The sequence below is a fragment of the Eurosta solidaginis genome, chromosome 3 (genome assembly GCF_040869045.1).
Source record: "Eurosta solidaginis isolate ZX-2024a chromosome 3, ASM4086904v1, whole genome shotgun sequence".
NCBI classification, from domain to species: Eukaryota; Metazoa; Arthropoda; class Insecta; order Diptera; family Tephritidae; genus Eurosta; species Eurosta solidaginis.
The window spans coordinates 217,269,992-217,290,817 of record NC_090321.1 but is presented as its reverse complement, the minus strand read 5'-3'; the positions used below and the strand labels follow the sequence as shown (position 1 = coordinate 217,290,817).

The following is a 20,826-nucleotide window of genomic DNA, read 5'->3' as shown; positions in this document are numbered from 1 at the left end:
GGTACATGAATCCATGTATGTGTGAGGGAACAAATATGCTGTCAGCATTTAACACCCCTCTTGCTGTTCAGGGGCACGTCAAACGTCATGCAAATAAGTGCATAAACAAAAATGCTTCTGAAGTACTAATGTAGATAGAAAGCTTAAGAGTAAATCAGTATATTGAAAAATTGTAAAACGGTCATGACTGTATATTATAGGTTATCACAAAACCAAAAGTCGGCGTTAACACAAAAATAGCCGTAAAAACTATTAGGATGTTCTTCATTAATTTTTGTTGTGTTTTTAAATAAACATTAATATACTGTACAAGAAAAGCTATACTAAACTGTTTAAAAAATGTTTTCGCAAAGTTCGAAAATACCAAAAGTCTCAAATATCTTTTTGTCAAAGCACATACATTTTCAGAAACTTTTTCAGTATGCAGTTCTGTGGTATATTTACTCAGTATGATTAAGAACAATTTTTAAGTCTCTCTAAATCGCTTTGATTTAACAAAAAAATTCCAAAGCGAGTTCCAGAGTTTCTGCCATATAGACTATAAAATTGTGCACACTTTGTATGGCAGAACGTCGTATCAAGCTATTTTTTTTTTTTTTTTTTTTAGATATAAGCAAAACAATTTTCTACGATTTTCTTAGTGAGCCGTCCAAACATAGGTATGGATTTTAGAAATTTGAAATGGGCTTCGTCGCAATAAATTTTTTATTAGTTTCAGCAAAAAAAAGTAAATATATATTTCCTTATCAAATTGGTATACACTTGCTTATTTTCAAGTATATTTAATGGCTAAGAAAAAGTTCGGAAATATGTACCTTTAATTTTTCGAAGATCTGACTGCCACATGCATATAAACTTACAAAGAAGAAAATTATATCATTAAAATAAAAATAAATATGTGAATCGTTCCCAAATTTTTCATTTTTAGCTAACATAAAAGATAAAATAAACGCGCATGGAACTCGTAGAATTTCGAAATTTGGAATTGAAACCATTGTAATAAAATCCTTTAACTACTATTTAAAAATTTTTTTGTTTTCCTATTAAATTTGTATACATATGCCTACGTTCAAGTTTGTTTGATGACTAGGAAAATCTCAGAATTACTTCGACTGCCATATGAACTCGCTAATACGAGAAAACCAGAAAAAGTGAATTGTGCTCAATTTTTTACTTTTGTACTAAATTTAAATAATTAAAAACAAGCAAACAAGCTGCAGTCTTGAGTTTCGAAAACCAATACCTACAGCTGTGACAGGATTTGTAAAATTTCCTAAATTAAACTTTTTTTTTATTTTTGGTATTTAAAGAAAAAACTTCTATGTATTTTGTAACTGTAACTACATATGAAAACCAGTATAAAAAAGCTTTCAAAAAAATTCGAACACGATAAATTTTACAAAAAGTTGGAATTTTTTTTTCGAGTGCTATGATTTTATTTTTTGAATATGCTGATTTCAATCAATTTTATGCTAACAAAATATAAGTGGTGTCTCAAAATTTGCACTGAATTTTAACAAATTTTTTCACGAAGATATTGTCTTTCATATAAAAAAAATGTTTACATAGTCTATGGAGCAAAACTTAGAACATTCTACAGAAAAAAAAAAATTGCCAAAAATCAATGCGAAAGGCCCATAACTTGAACTTTGTTAGATTAAACTTGAATGGGCTCGTGCATACTAAACAAAAAGGTCAGAGCACTAAAAATAAAAATTTCGAAATTTACAAAAAATTTTGATTTTTTTTTTCAAAAATATTTTTGAAACTGGTTTCCATTTCTCAAGTAAAAAAATTGATAGAACTTTTTTCTTGAAGTATTGAAAATAGATGAAACAAAAGTTACGAAATTTGATAAAAATTGTCACTGCTTTTTTTCTGTTTGCTCGTGTACGCTTTGGCGGCTTACTTCAAAACAAAGAGAAAATACTTTTTTATACTCAGCTGAGCAGAGCTCACAGATTATGTTAACTTTGTTCACATAACGGTAATCCGTAACGGCATAAACTAATAGAGATAGATATAGACTTCTATATATCAAAATGATCTGGGTGAAAAACGAAATTCATTTAGCCATGTCCGACCGTCCGTCTGTAAACACGATAACTTGAGTAAATTTTGAGGTATCTTGATGAAATTTGATATGTGAGTTCCAGGGCGCTCATCTCAGATCGCTATTTAAAATGAACGAAATCGGACTACAACCACGCCCACTTTTTGTATATCGAAAATTTGGAAAAACCAAAAAAGTGCGATAATTCATTACCAAAGACGGATAAACCGATGAAACTTGGTAGGTGGGTTGTCCTTATGACGCAGAATAGAAAATTAGTAAAATTTTGGACAATGGACGTGGCACCGCTCACTTTTAAAAGAAGGTAATTTAAAAGTTTTGCAAGCTGTAATTTGACAGTCGTTGAAGATATCACGATCAAATTTGGCAGGAACGTTACTACTATTACTATATGTGTGCTAAAAAAAAATTAGCGAAATCAGATGACGAACACGCCCACTTTAAAAAAAAATTTTTTTTAAGTCAAATTTTAACAAAAAATTTAAAATCTTTACAGTATAAAAGTAAATTATGTCAACATTCGACTCCAATAATGAAAGGGTGCAACAAAATACAAAGATAAAAGAAAATTTCGAAATGGGCGTAACTCTGCCTTTTTTTATTTAATTCGTCTAGAATACTTTTAATGCCATAAGTCGAACAAAAATTTACCAATCCTTGTGAAATTTGGTAGGAACATTGACTGTATGACGGTGACTGTTTTCTGTGAAAATGGGCGAAATCGGTTGAAGCCACGCCCAGTTTTTATACACAGTCGACCGTCTGTTCTTTCGCTCGGCCGCTAACACGATAACTTGCGCAAAAAACGATATATCTTAACTAAACTTAGTTCACGTACTTACCTGAAGTCAGTTTATCTTGGTACAAAATATGGCCGAAATCCGGCTATGACCACGCCCACTTCTCCGATATCGAAAATTACGAAAAATGAAAAAAAAAACCCATAATTCTGTACCAAATATGAAAAAAGAGATGAAACATGGTAATTGGATTGGTTTATTGACGCAAAATATAACTATAGAAAAAACTTTGTAAAATGGGTGTGACACCTACCACATTAGGTAGAAGAAAATGAAAAAGTTCTGCAGGGCCAAATCAAAAGCCCTTGGATTCTTGGCAGGAATACTGTTCGTGGTATTATATATATATAAATAAATTATCAGTACCTGACAGAAGATGTTCTGGGTCACCCTGGTCCACATTTTGGTCGATATCTCGAAAATACAACCAACCAGCCTTCATATATACAACCAAGGGCTACTCCCTCTTAAAACCCTCATTAATACTTTTAATTTGATACCCATATCGTACAAACACAATCTAGTCACCCCTGGTCCACCCTTATTGCAATATCTCGAAAAGGCGACCACCTATAGAACTAGATCCACTCCTTTTAAAATTCTCATTAACATCTTTCATTTGATACCCATATCGTACAAACAAATTCTTGAGTCAGCCCTGTTCCACCATTTTGGCGATATCCCTAAATGGCTTCCACCTATAGAACTATGGCTCACTCCCTCTTAAAATACTCTTTAATACCTTCCATTTGATACACATGTCATACAAACACATTCCAGGATTACTCTAGGTTCATTTTGCTAAATGGTGATTTTCCCTTATTTTGTCTCCAAGGCTCTCAGCTGAGTATGTAATGTTCGGTTACACCCGAACTTAGCCTTCCTTACTTGTTAAAATAAAATTTGGCCTACATATGCATGAATAAGGGTAAATAAAAAAATGAAAGTATAAATTAAATTTATGTATGCATATACAGTAGAATCGCGAAAAAGTTAACAAAAATGTCCCAAGGGTATTTCACATTTCCGAAATATTAACTTTTCCAAGCGGTTCTCAAATATGAAAAAAAAAAATAAACATAGTTTTTGGGATATAACACTTTGAATTCATTTGTTGATGCTAATTTAATCTGAATTGTCATGGTCTTCTCTGTGTTTTTCCCCATTTTTTAACACAACTTTTGCACAACTCACAAGTTTAAATGCTCCTCGCGACAACCGACAATAATTTTTCACACAGAAATTCGGCGAATACACAGAAATAGGGGAATACACGCACTTGTTTTTTGGTGCCAAACAAACGGTTGGATGTGAAAAAATATTGATGAGCTCAGAAAAGTTAACCAATAGCCAATAGTAAACTTTTTAGAGCGCTACGTGGACGCTCAAGCTCGGTCAACTTAGCCGAGCGTTTAACTTTCTCGAGAGTTAACTTTTTCGCCATTCTACTGTATATTCTTTAGAAATAGATATATACATATGTACAAATGAGTGCATACCATACTCAAAATGGTAAAATTATTTTTAACATAAAACGGCACACGCTGCCACTGTATACCTGAACATAATAATCACGTTTGTTGACAACTCGCGTTATTGAAGACCATTTGCCTAAATTTAGAAATGCCACGTTTAAATTTTGAGTGGCGGGATTTGTACAAATTTAAATTAGCATAAATTTTTTGTATAGGATTTTGCAGAATAGCAACTGGTGGTTTTCTAGTTGCTGTTGTTGTTGTTTATAACGTTTAATTCATTTGCCGATACATCTCAAGGCTTTTTTGCTTGTAGTTATATAAGCTAAGTCACATTTGTTTTCGATGACAGCTAAGGAGAAAAAATAAACAACAATTTTTCAATAGCATGCGCTAGTTAAGCTCAAGCCAAAAGTTGTGATAAATTGTTAATTTTTAAATCATTAAAATATAGTTGATAGAATATATATATCAGTTGAGAGCTATGGAGACAAAATAAGGGAAAATCACCATGTAGGAAAATTAACCTAGGGTAACCCTGGAATGTGTTTGTATGACATGTGTATCAAATGGAAGGTATTAAAGAGTATTTTAAGAGGGAGTGGGCCATAGTTATATAGGTGGACGCCATTTAGAGATATCGCCATAAAGGTGGACCAGGGGTGACTTAAGAATGCGTTTGTACGATATGGGTATCAAATGAAAGGTGTTAATGAGTATTTTAAAAGGGAGTAGGCCTTAGTTCTATTGGTGGACGCCTTTTCGGGATATCGTTATAAAGGTGGACCAGGGTTGACTCTAGAATGCGTTTGTACCATATGGGTGTCAAATGAAAGGTGTTAATGAGTACTTTAAAAGGGCGTGGGCCTTAGTTTTATAGGTGGACGATTTTTCGAGATATCGCCATAAAGGTGGACCAGGGGTGACTCTAGAATTTGTTTGTACCATATGGGTGTCAAATGAAAGGTGTTAATGAGTACTTTAAAAGGGCGTAGGCCTTAGTTCTATAGGTGGACGCCTTTTCGGGATATCGTTATAAAGGTGGACCAAGGTTGACTCTAGAATGCGTTTGTACAATATGGGTATCAGCCGGAAGGGGATAATGAGTATTTTAAAAGGGAGTGGGCCTTAGTTCTATAGGTGGACACCTTTTGGAGATATCGCCATAAAGGTGGGCCAGGGGTGACTCTAGAATTTGTTTGTACCATATGGGTGTCAAATGAAAGGTGTTAATGAGTACTTTAAAAGGGCGTGGGCCTTAGTTCTATAGGTGGACGATTTTTCGAGATATCGCCATAAAGGTGTACCAGAGGTGACTCTATAATGTGTTTGTACGTATGGGTATCAAATTAAAGGTATTAATGAGGGTTTTAAAAGGGAGTGGTGGTAGTTGTATATGTGAAGGCGTTTTCGAGATATCGACCAAAATGTGGACCAAGGTGACCCAGAACATCTTCTGTCGGGTACCGCTAATTTATTTATATATGTAATACCACGAACAGTATTCCTGCCAAGATTGCAAGGGCTTTTGATTTCGCCCTGCAGACTTTTTCATTTTCTTCTACTTAATATGGTGGGTGTCATACCCATTTTACAAAGTTTTTTTCTAAAGTTATATTTTGCGTCAATAAACCAATCCAATTTCCATGTTCCATCTCTTTTTTCGTATTTGATATAGAATTATGGCATTTTTTTAATTTTTCGCAATTTTCGATATCGAAAAAGTGGGTGTGGTTATAGTCGGATTTCGGCCATTTTTTATACCAATACAAAGTGAGTTCAGATAATTATGCGAACTGAGTTTAGTAAAGATATATCGATTTTTGCTCAAGTTATCGTGTTAACGGCCGAGCGGAAGGACAGACGGTCCACTGTGTATAAAAACTGGGCGTGGCTCGAAAAAGTGGGTCTTCCAAAATTTACATGGATTTTTGACAATTTTATTTTTCGTAGTATGTTTTAGATCTTCCTTCACGTATACCTAGTGTGAAAAAAAATTGTATATGGGCTCATTCCATTTCAAGACACCCGGTCCACGCAGGACATGATTTTTGATTTCGATGAAATCTTAATATGTTGTTCTTTGTTCAAAATAATGAAACACGTGTATTTTTTTTGCCTCAAAAAAATTTTTTTTTCGGATTTATCGGCAATTGAATTCCATAAAATGCAGTCGGTATTTTATTCACCTATTTTTTCAACTGTCAATAACTTTGTCAAAAATTAACCGATTCTCATAATTTTTTCTTCGAAATATTCGCTATTACTTTTAATTTTATATAAATTTATAAACAATTGCATATAGTTAAAAAAAAATATTTTTTTAGTACTTAGTAAAAAATTATGACTTTTTCTTCAAAAATTAATATTTAAAAAAATTGGACATTGTTTTTTATTTAAACTTTTTCTATATCGAGTGAGCAGTTTATATTTCGCCATATATTGACGCATTACATATCAACATACATATCAATGCCAAATGCTTAAAATTAATTAAAATATCACATTTATTATTAAAAACATTCGTTTGTTGTTATTTTTCAGAATAACAGTGATTTTGTAACAGGACATGGCAAAAGCTCTTGTGACGGCATTGTAGGTTTATTGAAATATTTTGCCATATTCTGAAAAATAACAAAAACGAATGTTTTTAATAATAAATGTGATATTTTAATTAATTTTAAGCATTTGGCATTGATCGCCTTGTATGTTGATATGTAATGCATCAATATATGGCGAAATATAAACTGCTCACTCGATATAGAAAAAGTTTAAACAAAACAATATCCGTTTTTTTGAAATATTAATTTTTGAAAAAACGTCATAAATTTGTACTAAACACTAAAAAAATAATTTTTTTTTAACTATATGCAATGTTTAATATTCAAAAATTCATATCTCGAAAACAACAAGTTTCGGCTAATAGGCATTTAGCCAAGTTGAAACATGAACTGTTCACTCAATACAGAAAAAGCTTAAACAAAAAAGTAAAGTTTTTTGAGAAATTAATTTTTGAAAAAATTTATAAATTTTTACTAAATACAAACAATTTTTTTTTTAACTATATGCTATTGTATATAAATTTATATAAAAGTAAATATACGAACATTTCAAAGAAAAAAAAAATTTTTTTTGAGGCAAAAAAAATACATGATTTTCTTTATTTTGACCAAGAACAATATATTAAAATTTCATCGAAATCAAAAATCATGTCCTGCGCGGACCGGGTTGAAATGGAATAAGCCTATAGAAAAATCTGAAAAAGCCTCCGAAATTTTTTTTCGTAAATCTATGCGAATTTCGAGAGACCTATAACTAATACTATGTTAAACTAAAATTGACTGAGCAAATAAGTTAGAAATTTTCGTAAAGATTTTTCGAATTTTTAAATTTTTTGGAAAAATTTTTTGAGATTGCATGGTTTTAGTTACAAACATCATATACATTCTTTCTTAAAATATCAAAAATTAAAAAGGGACGAATTAGATTTGCGAAGTTTGAGGAAAATTGTCTCTGATATTTTTCTCTTCGCTGCTGTGTATAATTTCGTTCTAATATTAATATTTTTCTCATAGTAATCAAGGTAATTGCAGAGTTCCGAAACAGTCTGGTCGCTAAATAAGTTTTTGCTTCAAAAATCAAATAAATTAAAGCAACTTCACTAAAGAAAGTTAAAACATAACAAGTAAGGAAGGCTAAGTTCGGGTGTAACCGAACATTACATACTCAACTGCCAAATTACAGCTTGCAAAACTTTTAAATTACCTTCTTTTAAAAGTGGGCGGTGCCACTCCCATTGTCCAACATTTTGCTAATTCTCTATTCTGCGTCATAAGTTCAACTCACCTACCAAGTTTCATCGCTTTATCCATCTTTGGTAACGAATTATCGCACTTTTTCGGTTTTTCGAAATTTTCGATATCGAAAAATCGGGCGTGGTTTAGTCCGATTTCGTTCGTTTTAAATAGCAATCTGAGAAGGGTGCCAAGGTATTTACATATCAAATCTCATTAAGATACCTCAAAATTTACTCAAGTCATCGTCTTCACGGACAGACCGACGGACGGACGGACATGGCTAAAGGAATTTCTTTTTTCGCCCAGATCATTTTGAACTCCGCTCAGCTGAGTATAAAAATCAGGTATTACGAAACAAGCTAAAGCTATTTAGGTTAGGGAAGTAAAATTATTGTTAAAGAATTAAATAAAGTAATAAAAAAATTTTAGTTGAATAACAATAAATTTCAACAGAACCAGTCTAAGCACTCCTGCTTTTTTAATTATCATATCAGCATTGTTCATTGACTTAATTTTATATAAATTTGCAAAAGACAAAAAAAAAGCTTTATCATTCAAATAACAAAAATGATTTAGAAAGTGGCCGCCACATTATGACTTCACGATTGAAACACGCGCGTTTTATGAATAAATTAGGTTTTTTTAGGTATCTGTATGCTGTTTCGGCACATTTGAATTTTGCGAAAACCCGAAAATATAATTATTTATGCAAAATCTGGCTTGTACCATAAACTGCCAAATTTTAAATATTTGCATTATAGTGACACGATTTCTTTAAAGCTAAGCTTAATATCTAAATTGACTAAAACTATTTCTAAAAAATTAAAAATTAAAACATATTTTTTACTTAATTTCTGTTAACGCCAGACATGCCGTCGGCAGACCTACCTACATGCTGAAACACCCTACAATAAGATTCAAACTATTTAACCGCGTATGTCGTTCCTTTACTTACAGCAGCGAACAGCAGTGGCAATTTTTACCCAATCTGTAATTAATTCGAAAATTTGAGAAAATTTTGAACATTTTGTTTAGAGTGTTCTGAATTTATTAAGCACGCACGAATTTGAGAATGCAGTCTTGTAGCCGAAACAATTTAAGTCCAACAAAGTGCCATCTGTAGGCCTCTCAAAATTTGTATTAGTTTTTAATAACTTTCTTCCGAAGAATGTTTTATAGTTTCTGCAATGTGAAAGGCGCATAGTTTTATATGGAACAAAATCTGAAAAACTCCAGAAAAAATTGTGAAAAAGTAATGCGAATTTTGAGAGATCTATCTTGCACTTTGTGAAACTGAAATTGATTAGGCCAAAAAATGTAATAATCCAAATTATTTAGGAAACTCTAAATAAAAGGTCGGACATTTTTGTAAAATTTTATTAAAATTTTGAATATGGTTGAAAACAGTTTGAGTTTTTTCTTTTTTGAAAAGGTTTTGGCGATCAGTTTGCATAGTTAGAGCTACGAAATTTTTGGAAGATTTTTCCTAAAATTTTATAAACATTTCTACTGCTACTTTTATGTTCACTGCTGTAAATAGTTAATATACACTAACATCACACGCAATCAATTTAATTTACACACTTATCTGCTTTATTAGAGTTTAATTGGTATTTTCTGATAAATTTATTTAAAATTAAAATTTATTGTTTTTTGCAACTGCTCGTGGTGTAACCTAATTGATGTGAATTAATTAAGAACGTGAAAATATTTCCAAAAATTGGTTTCTTTTTAATCAACAGCCGCATATGGGGCGGCGAAAATGAAAAGACAAACATTATTGACACATACAAACTTTTTAATTTTTTAAATTTAGTTTATTTAGTTTTGAAAAAATTTTGAATTAAAATAAAACAAAAAAAATTTTAAGCACTTCCTTTATGTAAATGGACAAAAATCAGCGAAAAATGTCTCCTTATATAAAGACAAATTCTTGCTAAACTTTGGTTTTTAAATTTTAATATAGAAATTGCAAAAATATTTATGAGAAATAAAAATATAAAAGTGGAGCGCACATTACTTGGATTGGAAAGTTGGTAGGGAAGGAGATATTATTAGTCAATCAATTGCGCTCCACCTTCATATTTTTACCTTATTTTTAATTTATTTCTTTATATAAGGAGAAATTTTTCGCTTATTTTTGTCCATTTATATAATGGAAGTGCTTAAAATTTTTTTTGTTTTATTTTTATTTTCTCCTTTTCTTACATTTTTTCGGTGTCTTAACCTATCTGTTAAGTTTTGCGCTTGTAGCTCAATGAGAATTTACATAAAAATCAATCACAGAATTCCCTCCGTTCCGTTTGATTTTTCTAAATATCACAGTTCGTCGTACCCTAGCGAAACTTTTTGTATTGTGTCATCGCCTGTCATCGACCTCTCAATTAAGCTCGAAATATTTAGCCTCTAGCTCATCGAGAAGTTACTTTAAACCCGGTTTCAAATTTCCAAATTATTATCTAATTTTTTCGATCCGTGCAACACATAACGGAATTTTTTTCTCCTTTTCTTAAATTTTCTCGACGTCTTATCCTATCTGTGAAGTTTTACAGTTGCAGCTCAATGAGAACCTACATACAAATCAATCCCAAAATTCCCTCTGTTTCGTAAGATTTTTCTAAATATCTCATCCCGTGTGCCCCTAGCCATTGTGTCATCGACTGTCATCGACCTTTCAATTAAGCTCTAAAATTTTAGCCTCTAGCTCATTGAGAAGTTACTTAAAAGCTGGTTTGAAAAAATTCTTATCTAATTATTTCGATCCGTGGGCCACCTATCGGATCTTTTTTTCCTTTTGTTGCATTGTCACGGTGTTCTAACCTATGTGAAAAGTTTCACGTTTGTAGCTCAATGAGAAGTTACTTAAAAATCGATTGCAAGATTTTTATGAAAAGCGTACAAACATTCAACCAACCTAATATAAAGGAACTAAAATATTTTCAAAATTTAAAAAAATTGAAATTTGTAGATCAACACTTTATGAAAGTTATTATCTAGGATAGAGTGAAATGGCCAGTCAATAAAGACCTCACATAGACTGAATGTATCCATAGTGTTCCCGGAATTTGTTTGACAACCAAACTGAAAAACCCCAATTAGGCACCGGGACTTACGTTATAGAATAACTCCGTCCACTTGGCAAATCTATAAGTTTTCTAGGACCTAGCTTAATTGCTGCTTCGAGATCTGGAAACTCTGCCGCCCCTAGTAGCTGGAGCCTTAAACTCGCGAGCACAGGACACGAATACAGAACGTGATCAATCGTTTCTTCCTGCAGCTTACACTTCCTACATAAGCTGTTATGACGAAACTCAACTTAGACGCCTGTGACGCCAGAAGGCAGTGTTCAGTTAGTATGCCAATGGTGAGTCTTAAGTCTACTCTCTTCAGAGATATTATCCACTTTGTAAGTCTAATATCGTAAGATTTGCAAATGATCTTGAAATGTTGCAGCCCCACGCTTCTGTCCACGCATTTCCTGCTTGATGAATATTATGCAACTATTGCCTCATTTTGATCTCTCCCAAACAAATTGGGACGTCTACCATCGAATTCGAATTTTGAGAAGCTTGTACTTTGACTTAAATGAACTAGAATACAAAATCCCATACTAATGAAGTGCTCTAAATCTATAAAAACAATTGTGAAAAATGTTATGATTATCTTCAAAAAAATTTCGAACTATACAGAAAAAATTTTCGAAATCGGTTCTACAATTTACAAAAGTTTTTTCATATTAAGTAAAACCATTTTATAGTTAGTTAGAGGTAATATCAGTAAAAAGTTACTAATCCCAGTTTAGCTGTTCTGGGACATGTAATGATCACCAGGGTGACGTCATTTAATGTTTATTTCCTTTATATTATGTCTTTAATATGTTGTATGTATGTATGTAGTATGATATTAAGGCATACCTGATTTTTTCTTCTTCCTTTATTTACAGAAATTGCTTGCGTCGCATTGCCCGCCATGATGAGCCACAATTCTCCAAAGATAGCATTGTAAATGTGATGGAAAAATTTGTAAAGTCTGTGAAAGTTATGGATGATACCATTTTGGTTCCATGTCTGCTAATGGATCGACAGGTTGGTACAAACTAATATTCTAATTGGAAATTTTTAATTATTCATTTAGCACGACTTGGTGACTTAGTCTGTTACAGCAGCGAACAAAAAAATAGCAGTAAAAATTGTATCCAAATTCCATCAGTTAAGCTCTTTCTGCTTATTTTCGATATTTTAAGAAAAAACTTCTACGAATTTTGTAACTGAAACTGTCGAAAACTCGAGAGAATTTTAGGAATCATTCTAACATTCTATTGGGAGTTCTCTAATAAGCAAAGAAACGGAGCATAAATAGGTTGTACTCAGAACAAAAATCAAAAAAAGACGTAGTCGGAATGCCCAAATTTTTGGAGGGGAAAAATAAGCTGCATAGCAATGGTTTGGGGGTTGTTTTCCTACTTAAGAAGTTTAGAGTCTATGAAGCATTTCCATCCTTAAAATAGTATACAAATTTCGCTTTGCTTTCTGGATGTGGTAATTTTGTGGTATCTCAGTCACTTTACACCTTTTGAGAGTTGAATAAAAATGCTACATACAAAAAATAATATTTTCAAACCATAATTTAAAGTGGCAATGCTTTTTCATAATTCGAAAAATTATATCTAAGACAACTAACACAGTTTATAGACATCACTCTGTCGTAATGATCTGGAGCCAGGTAAAAAATGTTGCATGTAAATGCAACAAAACGATTTGAGGTAGATAAATTCAGATAGAAGTCTGGTTAAATTTGTGAGCCAGATAATTTGTTAATTTCTTGTTTTTTGTTTGGCAACGCTGCCTTTAATAAGCCCACTTTTTCAAAATTAAATGTCGCTTCTTGGCCTTTAGCCGTATGTGGTAAATGAAAAACAACAGCGACATCTGCCTACCACAGCTCATGCGTGCAAAAACATCACGACCTCTGCATCTCAAGTCTCCCAATAATCAAGAGCATTCCCGTTAGAATTGAGCGTGATAGGTAACTAGAAAACTCACAGGATGGTGGCTTATGTCAAATACGTCAAAGTGGAATTACTCAGTTTTCTTGTCTCATGAATATAATGTTCCTCAAACAAATTCTGATGTAGAGTTGTTTCAAAGGTTTGCGTTCATAAAAGATGCGGTGATCAGGGCCGCCGAGAGAAAATCTGGGCCCGGGGGCAAAAAAATACAGTCCCCTAAACTAAAATGAACAAATTCTCAAAATCAAAATTACCGTGTTTTACATATTTATATGCTGCCTCGCTGTTGGTGCTTCAATAAAGAGCATGCCAAGTCCTGTAAGGCGTTCTTGAGTTGAACGCGGGCAATGGAAGTTCTTTATCCTTCCAAGAACACTGAAGGAACGTTCAGCACTAGCTACCGTGACAGGTATCGTGCAAAAAATACGTAGAGCAACACAAATGTTAGGAAAAATTGTAGCTAGATTTGAAGCACAGATAGCATTCAACAATTCAAATGGTGGCAGATTTTCGTTAAAATTTGCTGAGTAAATGTGCTTCAAGTGGATTATTTCATATCCTAAACTCTCGGAAACGTCTGAATTGTATTTGCTGACAAATTGAACGGCATTTTCTCGTATTGAAACATCATCCATGTATCCAAATTGCCACAAAAAAGAAAAAGTGTTCTTCAAATTTTTCATTACAGCAAATCGTTCGGTAATACCTGCAATAACCGAATCAACTATCACCAAAAAGGTGTTGTTTTTGAAAACAGTGTCGTGATCGTCGTTGATTGACTCGTTCTCTTCACATTCATAAAAATGTATTTTACAATTCCTTTTTCGAACGTCAGGAAACTTTGGTGAGATTCCCAATCCAGTGGCGTCTGTTTTGCATTCGCATAAAATGTTTTCCCATTGATTTCTGATCAGATTTAAATAAGAGCTCAAACTTTCTAAGTTTATAACTTCGATATCGATCGTAGTATCGCTGGCTTGTAGAATATTGTTTCTTTCATTAATAACTGTCAAAATCTTGAGCCAAATGAAGGAACACAAAATACATTCAAACTTGCTGATGTATTGAATAACGCAATTAACATCACCATATGTTTCCGCTGTCAAATTTAGCCCAAGTAACTCGTTTAAAGCCTGTTTAAATCTTTGCCTCAACTTATAATTTATTTATTTTCTGTAAGCAAAAAGCTTGGACAGCATTTTGAGATTCCCGGGCCCCTCCAAAGCCCGGGCCCGGGGTTAATGGCCCCTTAACCCCCTCCCCCCCTCTCGACGGGCCTGGCGGTGATTCCACTTTGCAGTTGAAATACAGTCGGAAAAGATGTAGAAAATTTGTATGTACATATTACGGCACGAACCAATTCACTTTATTTAATTTTAAATCATTTCTTGTTTCCCCTTTCAACAGGTCGGTGATTGCACAGACATTATACCAGCACCTGGAAAAAATTCCACATCAAATCAGCACACACTTGAACATTCAGGCGCACATGGCAAACGCAACGCAGCACACTCAAAGAATGTAAACGAGTTCCTTAGCTCATCGGAGCTATTCAACCTCTACAATATGTTAAAGGTGCTCAAAAATGATTTGCTCTGGACTGGTAAGGATGACTCGGAAGAAGATGAGCAAGATGGTATATGTGAAGAACAGCGCCTGGGTGAAATGGAAAATCCTATCCCCGCGCATTGCGATTCAAACAAATCTGAAGCTACTAATGCATCAAACAGCAGCTGCAGCGCAGCAACAGAGGCTGCTGCCAGCAGATGTGCTACAACCAACAATGCCGCAACAACTAACGCCACAATGTCGAACACAGTAGTCACAGCTAACACAGCTGTACCAAGCACCACACAAGCAGGCACAACTTCAGTCACAGCAACAACAACAACTAACACTAAAGGACACAATCGACGCCCCTCTAATGTTTCAGTGGCTTCCATTGTTTCCACAACATCGGTGTGTAATTTAAGCGATGCGGAAAGTGAAATTTCACAAGAAAATGATTCGGGTATGGAATCTGAGGGTCATAAAAGTGACAATCAACCAAGCAGCACTGAATCTGTAAGCGGTAGTGATGACACTGATTCACGGGCCGCTGCTGTAGCCAATTCCAATACAAATGCTGACAAAGCTACCGAGCTGGCAAAACGTTGTCGAAGACATTTGAATGGACTATATCAATGTTTGGAGCAAATGACAGAAGCGGCGCATTATTTGACCGTGAGATACCAAAGTGATATTAGCCCTGTTTAGGGATTAACTGTTGAAAAAAAAGACGACTAGTAGCTAGAGGGAGTATGAAGTAAGCGAAAGAAAAAAACAAAATAAAATTAAAGAGAGAACGAAAATAAAAATGAAGCACAAATGTTCAGCAAACAAGCCAGCAAGCGAACAAAATCTTAGACAGCTGTGCATTATGAAAATGCTGAGTGAAGGTGCTACAATTATTGGCCGTGTGCTGCGCCGTGCGTAGGGGGTAGCCAGTCTCGAGAGGGGGCCAGGGTCTTACACTAAGTGGGTCTTATGTATGTATCTAATTTAATAATTTTTCTGTATCTTTTACGGTTATAGGGTAAGGATTTTTGGGATGGATATGCCAGAACTGTGATTGTGTTGAAATGCATGCACGCCTACTGCTCACGCACGAGAGAGGGATTGTTTTAGTACTTTTTGTAGATCAAACTGCTCTTTATGAGCGACACTAACTGAAACTCTATTTTATGCAAAAAAAAGTTCATCATTACATTCATCCTCTGAATTTTCGAGCAAGTAAAGTCTATATTTGTGCTTTTTATAATTGCTTGAGTTAGAAATTGTAAAGCTTTCGAAAAGTGAGCAAGCTTTTACGAGTTACGAATAATGAAAAGCTTTTTCCAAATATTCCTTTTTTAGCTTTCGATAAAGAAAAGTAAAATAAAACTTGTGTGAACATTCATGAGAAAATTTTTTGTGAAAATTTTTAATTAAACGGAGTTCTGTGAGCGTTTAAGGAAAATCTCATGAAAACAAGCTTGCATAAACCTCCGTTTTTCTTATGCATATCAACATCTCGTACATGAGCTTGTGTTTAAAAAGCTTTCTAAAAACACATGAGCTTTTTAACAAAAATCGATAGAGATAATGGCGCAACACCGAAACCAGGTTACCAAATTTGACTAGGGATGACGGAAAATCGTTTCCATATACATCGAGCTTTTTACAAAATTAAAAGAATGCGACAGTTCATGATTTACAATGAATTTAGTTACTTGTCGGTATAAAAAAGTTGAGGAAAGCTTATATGGATTTTACAAACAATCAAGTCGTAACTCATTTCTTGCATAATGGTAATGAGCTTTCGAGGGAATTGCTATAAAACAAAGCTTGCATAAACGTTTTTTTAATGCAAATCATAAAATTTTTGAGGCCAAATATATTTTAAATTAATAGACAGTCCTCTTACGCTTAAATTCAGCGTATTTTCGAATTAAAATAGTAAATGAAAGCTTTTATAAGCTTTCGCAAATAATCAAATCATGAAATATAAAATGTTCGAACCAGGCTTCGGTTAACTTTCGGGAAAAATGGTTATGAAACAAAGCTTGTATAAACTTTCTATATTATTCAAACCACAACCAATGCATCTACAAAGCTTTTTCGAACTTCATGAAAATAATCAAATTTCAAAGCTTTTTAATTAAGTTTCGGTAATGTTATTCTAAAGTTTTCAAACATCCCTCCTAAGAGTCATTTTGATGTTGAAATATATTTGTTTTCTTTAAAAGCTATATCAGTGGTGGGCATTTATGTGTATGAGCATAAAATACGCGAGGCTCTTGACTATCATTTGTTTGTATGTAAAATATATTTGCAAGGTTTGTGTGTGTGTAGGGTATAAGCGAACTAGGTAGCGTAAAAATATTTAGAAATATTAGTATAAAGATCATACGCAACAACAAAAAACTAAAAATATAAACGAAAAGTAAACAAAATCAAAATAAATTGTAGCATGAAAATGTAAAGTTTGGGCAGTATAGTAAAAAAAAATTAAGCAAAAAAATATTTAAAGGTTTTCGGAATTTATAAAAATTAAAATGTAAAATAAAGTAGAGCGGAAAAAACAAAGTGATGTAAGTAAGCTAAGCAGGTGTGAACGCATCTTAAGTAAAAAAAAAAAAAAACAATGTGAACACTTGTAAAAAAATTAAGAGCAAAACAGAAATTTGAAAAAAGAAAATCTGCCTATCAATTTTCTCCGCCTCCTTCTTTCTATAAATGTGATACCCATATTTTACGACGGTGCGTATTATCAGCTTTAACGCCACGCCTCATAAGTCTCACAGTAGGTACGATCGAGTGCGCTCGAGTGTGAGATCGTTATTGACCATAAAGGCTTGACGTTAAAGCCGGAAATGCATGGCACGCAAAATGCATATAAAATAAAAATAACTAAACGAAAGAATATGCTAACCGTATATGAAATTCTATGTTTATCTTTAAGATAAAAAATAAAATGGGAAAAAAATAAATAAAATACTGCATGCATTCGTACATGCGTACGTATAATATATTGTATATTGTTTTTTTGTACATATATTTTTGTATAGTTACTCAGCATATGGGCATATTTATGTTGCAATTAAAGCTAGACTTATTAAAGATACATATTTACTGAAATTATCAATTATGAGAAAAAAATAAAGAAGCCAAAGCCATAAAATCAAAATTTTGTTAGTGTTTTCTTTAACGGGCGGCAGAAGGGTATTGCAAAATATGTAGAAGCGTGAAAAATATGAATACAAGGCCTACAATGTGACACAAGAAGGAACAAGTAACAAAGTCTAAGTTCGGGTGTTACCGAACATTACATAACTTTAAACGCTACTGTGGGTGTGGCCCTTAACCGATTTTGATTTCCCTCACTCAGTGCGTATAATTAGGCAAGGATAGTGTCTCTGTCGAATTTCAATGTAATATCTTAAACGGCTTTTGATTTACGGCTTGTTAAACTATCACATTTTCTGCTAAATGTGGGTGTTGCCACGCCTATATTCCACAATTTTTTAAATTTATTAAACCCATCCACATACAAAATTTCATTAGCTTATACCGTGATTTTGAATAATCTCATTTTTCCATTTTTCTAAATTTACGATATCGTTCGATTTCGCTCATTTGCAATTCCAATCTATTCTGGGTCCAGATAAGCCAATATACCGAATTTTGTGAAATATCTTAATATTTGCTTAAGTTATCGTGTTAAAGGACGGGCAGACGGACGGACGGAGATGGCTTGATCACATTTGTTATTCAATACTGATGACTTTGTTATATAGAAGTCTATATCTATCTCGATTCCTTTATACCTGTACAACCAATCATTATCCAATCAAAGTTATAATACCCTGTGTAGAAGTACAGCTGGGTATATAAATTTACAAGGTAAATTGTTATATGATCAGAAAAACATCTAGATAGTAGATATTTGAAAATGTGTTAGAAAAATAAAACTTTTATTTTCAAGAAATGTCACGAAATTTTCACATGACAGGACTCTTTCCTATTGCGAAGCAACCTGGCAAATCTCCTTTTGACCAGATCTTCACGATGCGCCGGATACTGCAGAATACTCACGATAAGAGAATCGACATTCATCACCTTCGACTTTAAAACAACATTTGACAGCGCGTAAGAAGCTGCTTGTATGATACTATGTCTGAATTTAAGTTCCCTGCAAAGTTAATAAGGATCTGCCAAATGACGTTGAACACCATCAGCGCCATAAGGATTGGGAAGACATTTCCGAACTATTCGAAACTAAACGAGGCTTTAGCCAAAGCAACTTCCTTTCGTGCTGGAGAAGATTCTAGCAGCAGAATTAAACCGTGATGGTGCAATTACTGACGTATGCTGATATTTATATTATTGGACTGAAATAACGCGATGAGTTCTGCCTTCTCGGGATTAGATGAAGAAGAAAAATAAGTGCATCTTGCGGTAAATGAGGACAAGACAAAGTTCTTGCTCTCATCCAAGAAAGAATACGTGCATTCGCACCTTGACAGGGAAATAAAACGTAGAATAACTCTTGCCAACAAATGCTATTTTGGAATGAGTAGCTAATTGAAAATTAAAGTACTCTCACGACTAATAAAAATTACGGCCGAAAATTCGCTAATCGCACCTCTCTGGATGGTGTCGGGTGAAGATGAGATGGCTCTTCGAGTGTTCGAGATAAAAGTTCTTCGGAAGTTGTATGGTCCTGCCTGTGATGCCTACGGTGAGTATCGGAAGAGGTATAGTGATATTCTGTATGTGCTTTACGTAGATATGACGATAGTGCAGCGAATAAAAACACAAAAGACATCGCTGGCTAGGTGATAATAGGCGAATGGACCAAAAAGTATTTCAGTCGACACCGTAGCTTTGGAAGAAGAGGAAGGGGAGACCTCCACTGAGTTGGCAATGGAAGGTGGAGGAAGACTTGATTTCGCTTGGTGCTCCCAGTTGGCGTCAGTTATAGCGGAACAGGGATAGCTGGCGTGATTTGTTATGAAACGGCCAAAGCCGCTTAGGCGGTTAAGCGCCATTTAATGATGATGATTACGAGCCAGCCGGCGAAATAATCTATACATATATATTACAAATCAAAGTTTTCAATTAAAAAAGTTCTTCTTAATAGCTCTACATAGATAGCTACATAAAATAAAAATTAGTCCATCCATTTCTGAAATATTTGAGAATTGAGTTATACAATTGTTAACTATACGCGTGTGCAATACTCTAGAGGCAATAAGTGTTATTTTGTGAGCCGTAAAACACTGCCCTGCTGGTGTAGGCATAGACTTGCAGTTTCAAGGTCTGTGTGTATTTTGCCCAGAAGGGCAGCAGGCAATTGTTTGATGAGTTTGACAAATTAATTTATAAATGCTTTTGAAAAGCCGTACATCGGTAGATAAAATTCCCCAACAATACGTTGTCATATCTCATCGTTTTGCTGGTGTGTCTACTTATATACATTTTGACTGGGGCTCCGCACCACTTCGAAAAGTGGTTATTTATGAGGAAATACATTTAATGTTGGTCTGCACAACTTGGTTTATATGACGCTTTTCAATTCAATTTTCTTCTATGTAATTTTAAATTCCAAGTAGCGCCATGAAAACTGCAAACATATTACTTGATCTGGTGGTTTTATCCTTGGCTGAACCTTTCCCATATGATGTAATGTAATTTTCAACGAATTCTCGAAAAGGAAGTTTGTTAATAGATTGATGACTGATGAGTGGAAGATTTTATCTCACTTGGCACTCCCTATTGGCGTCAATTATTGCAAGATAGGAATAGCGGACGAGAATTGAAAATACACGGCCAAAATTGCTAAGGCGGTTAAGCGCCAATTACTGATGTTGATGCTAAGTGAAACATCACTCTAGACTGGGTATAGTTTTGAAAACATCCTTTTTTGAGGAAATATATGGTGTTTTTATGAATATATATTTGAGCTAATTGCATCAAATGTATACTAAATTATTAGCCAATAATATTTGTTGTATAATAAGAAAAGGGTGAAAGTATGTTTAAATGGAAACAAAACTGCCAGAAAAGCTTACCAAAATAAAAACTTGAAGTGAGTATTTAAAATTAAGATACAAAACTTAGCATCAAGATGCTGTTTTTGATTAGCAAA

General features: G+C 33.7%; 1 protein-coding gene across 3 annotated transcripts in view; it reads left to right on the top strand.

Annotated features, from left to right (window-relative positions):
* LOC137245064 (uncharacterized) overlaps nt 1-17,862 on the top strand; it is a 56,728-nt gene extending 38,866 nt beyond the window's left edge. For all 3 annotated transcript variants that reach the window (XM_067775126.1, XM_067775127.1, XM_067775125.1), the window contains 2 exons: nt 12,090-12,231; nt 14,562-17,862. In XM_067775126.1, coding sequence (XP_067631227.1) covers nt 12,090-12,231; nt 14,562-15,410 — 991 coding nt within the window. In that variant the 3' untranslated portion in view covers nt 15,411-17,862. The remainder of the gene's footprint in view (nt 1-12,089; nt 12,232-14,561) is intronic.
* Nucleotides 17,863-20,826: the final 2,964 nt, after the last annotated feature.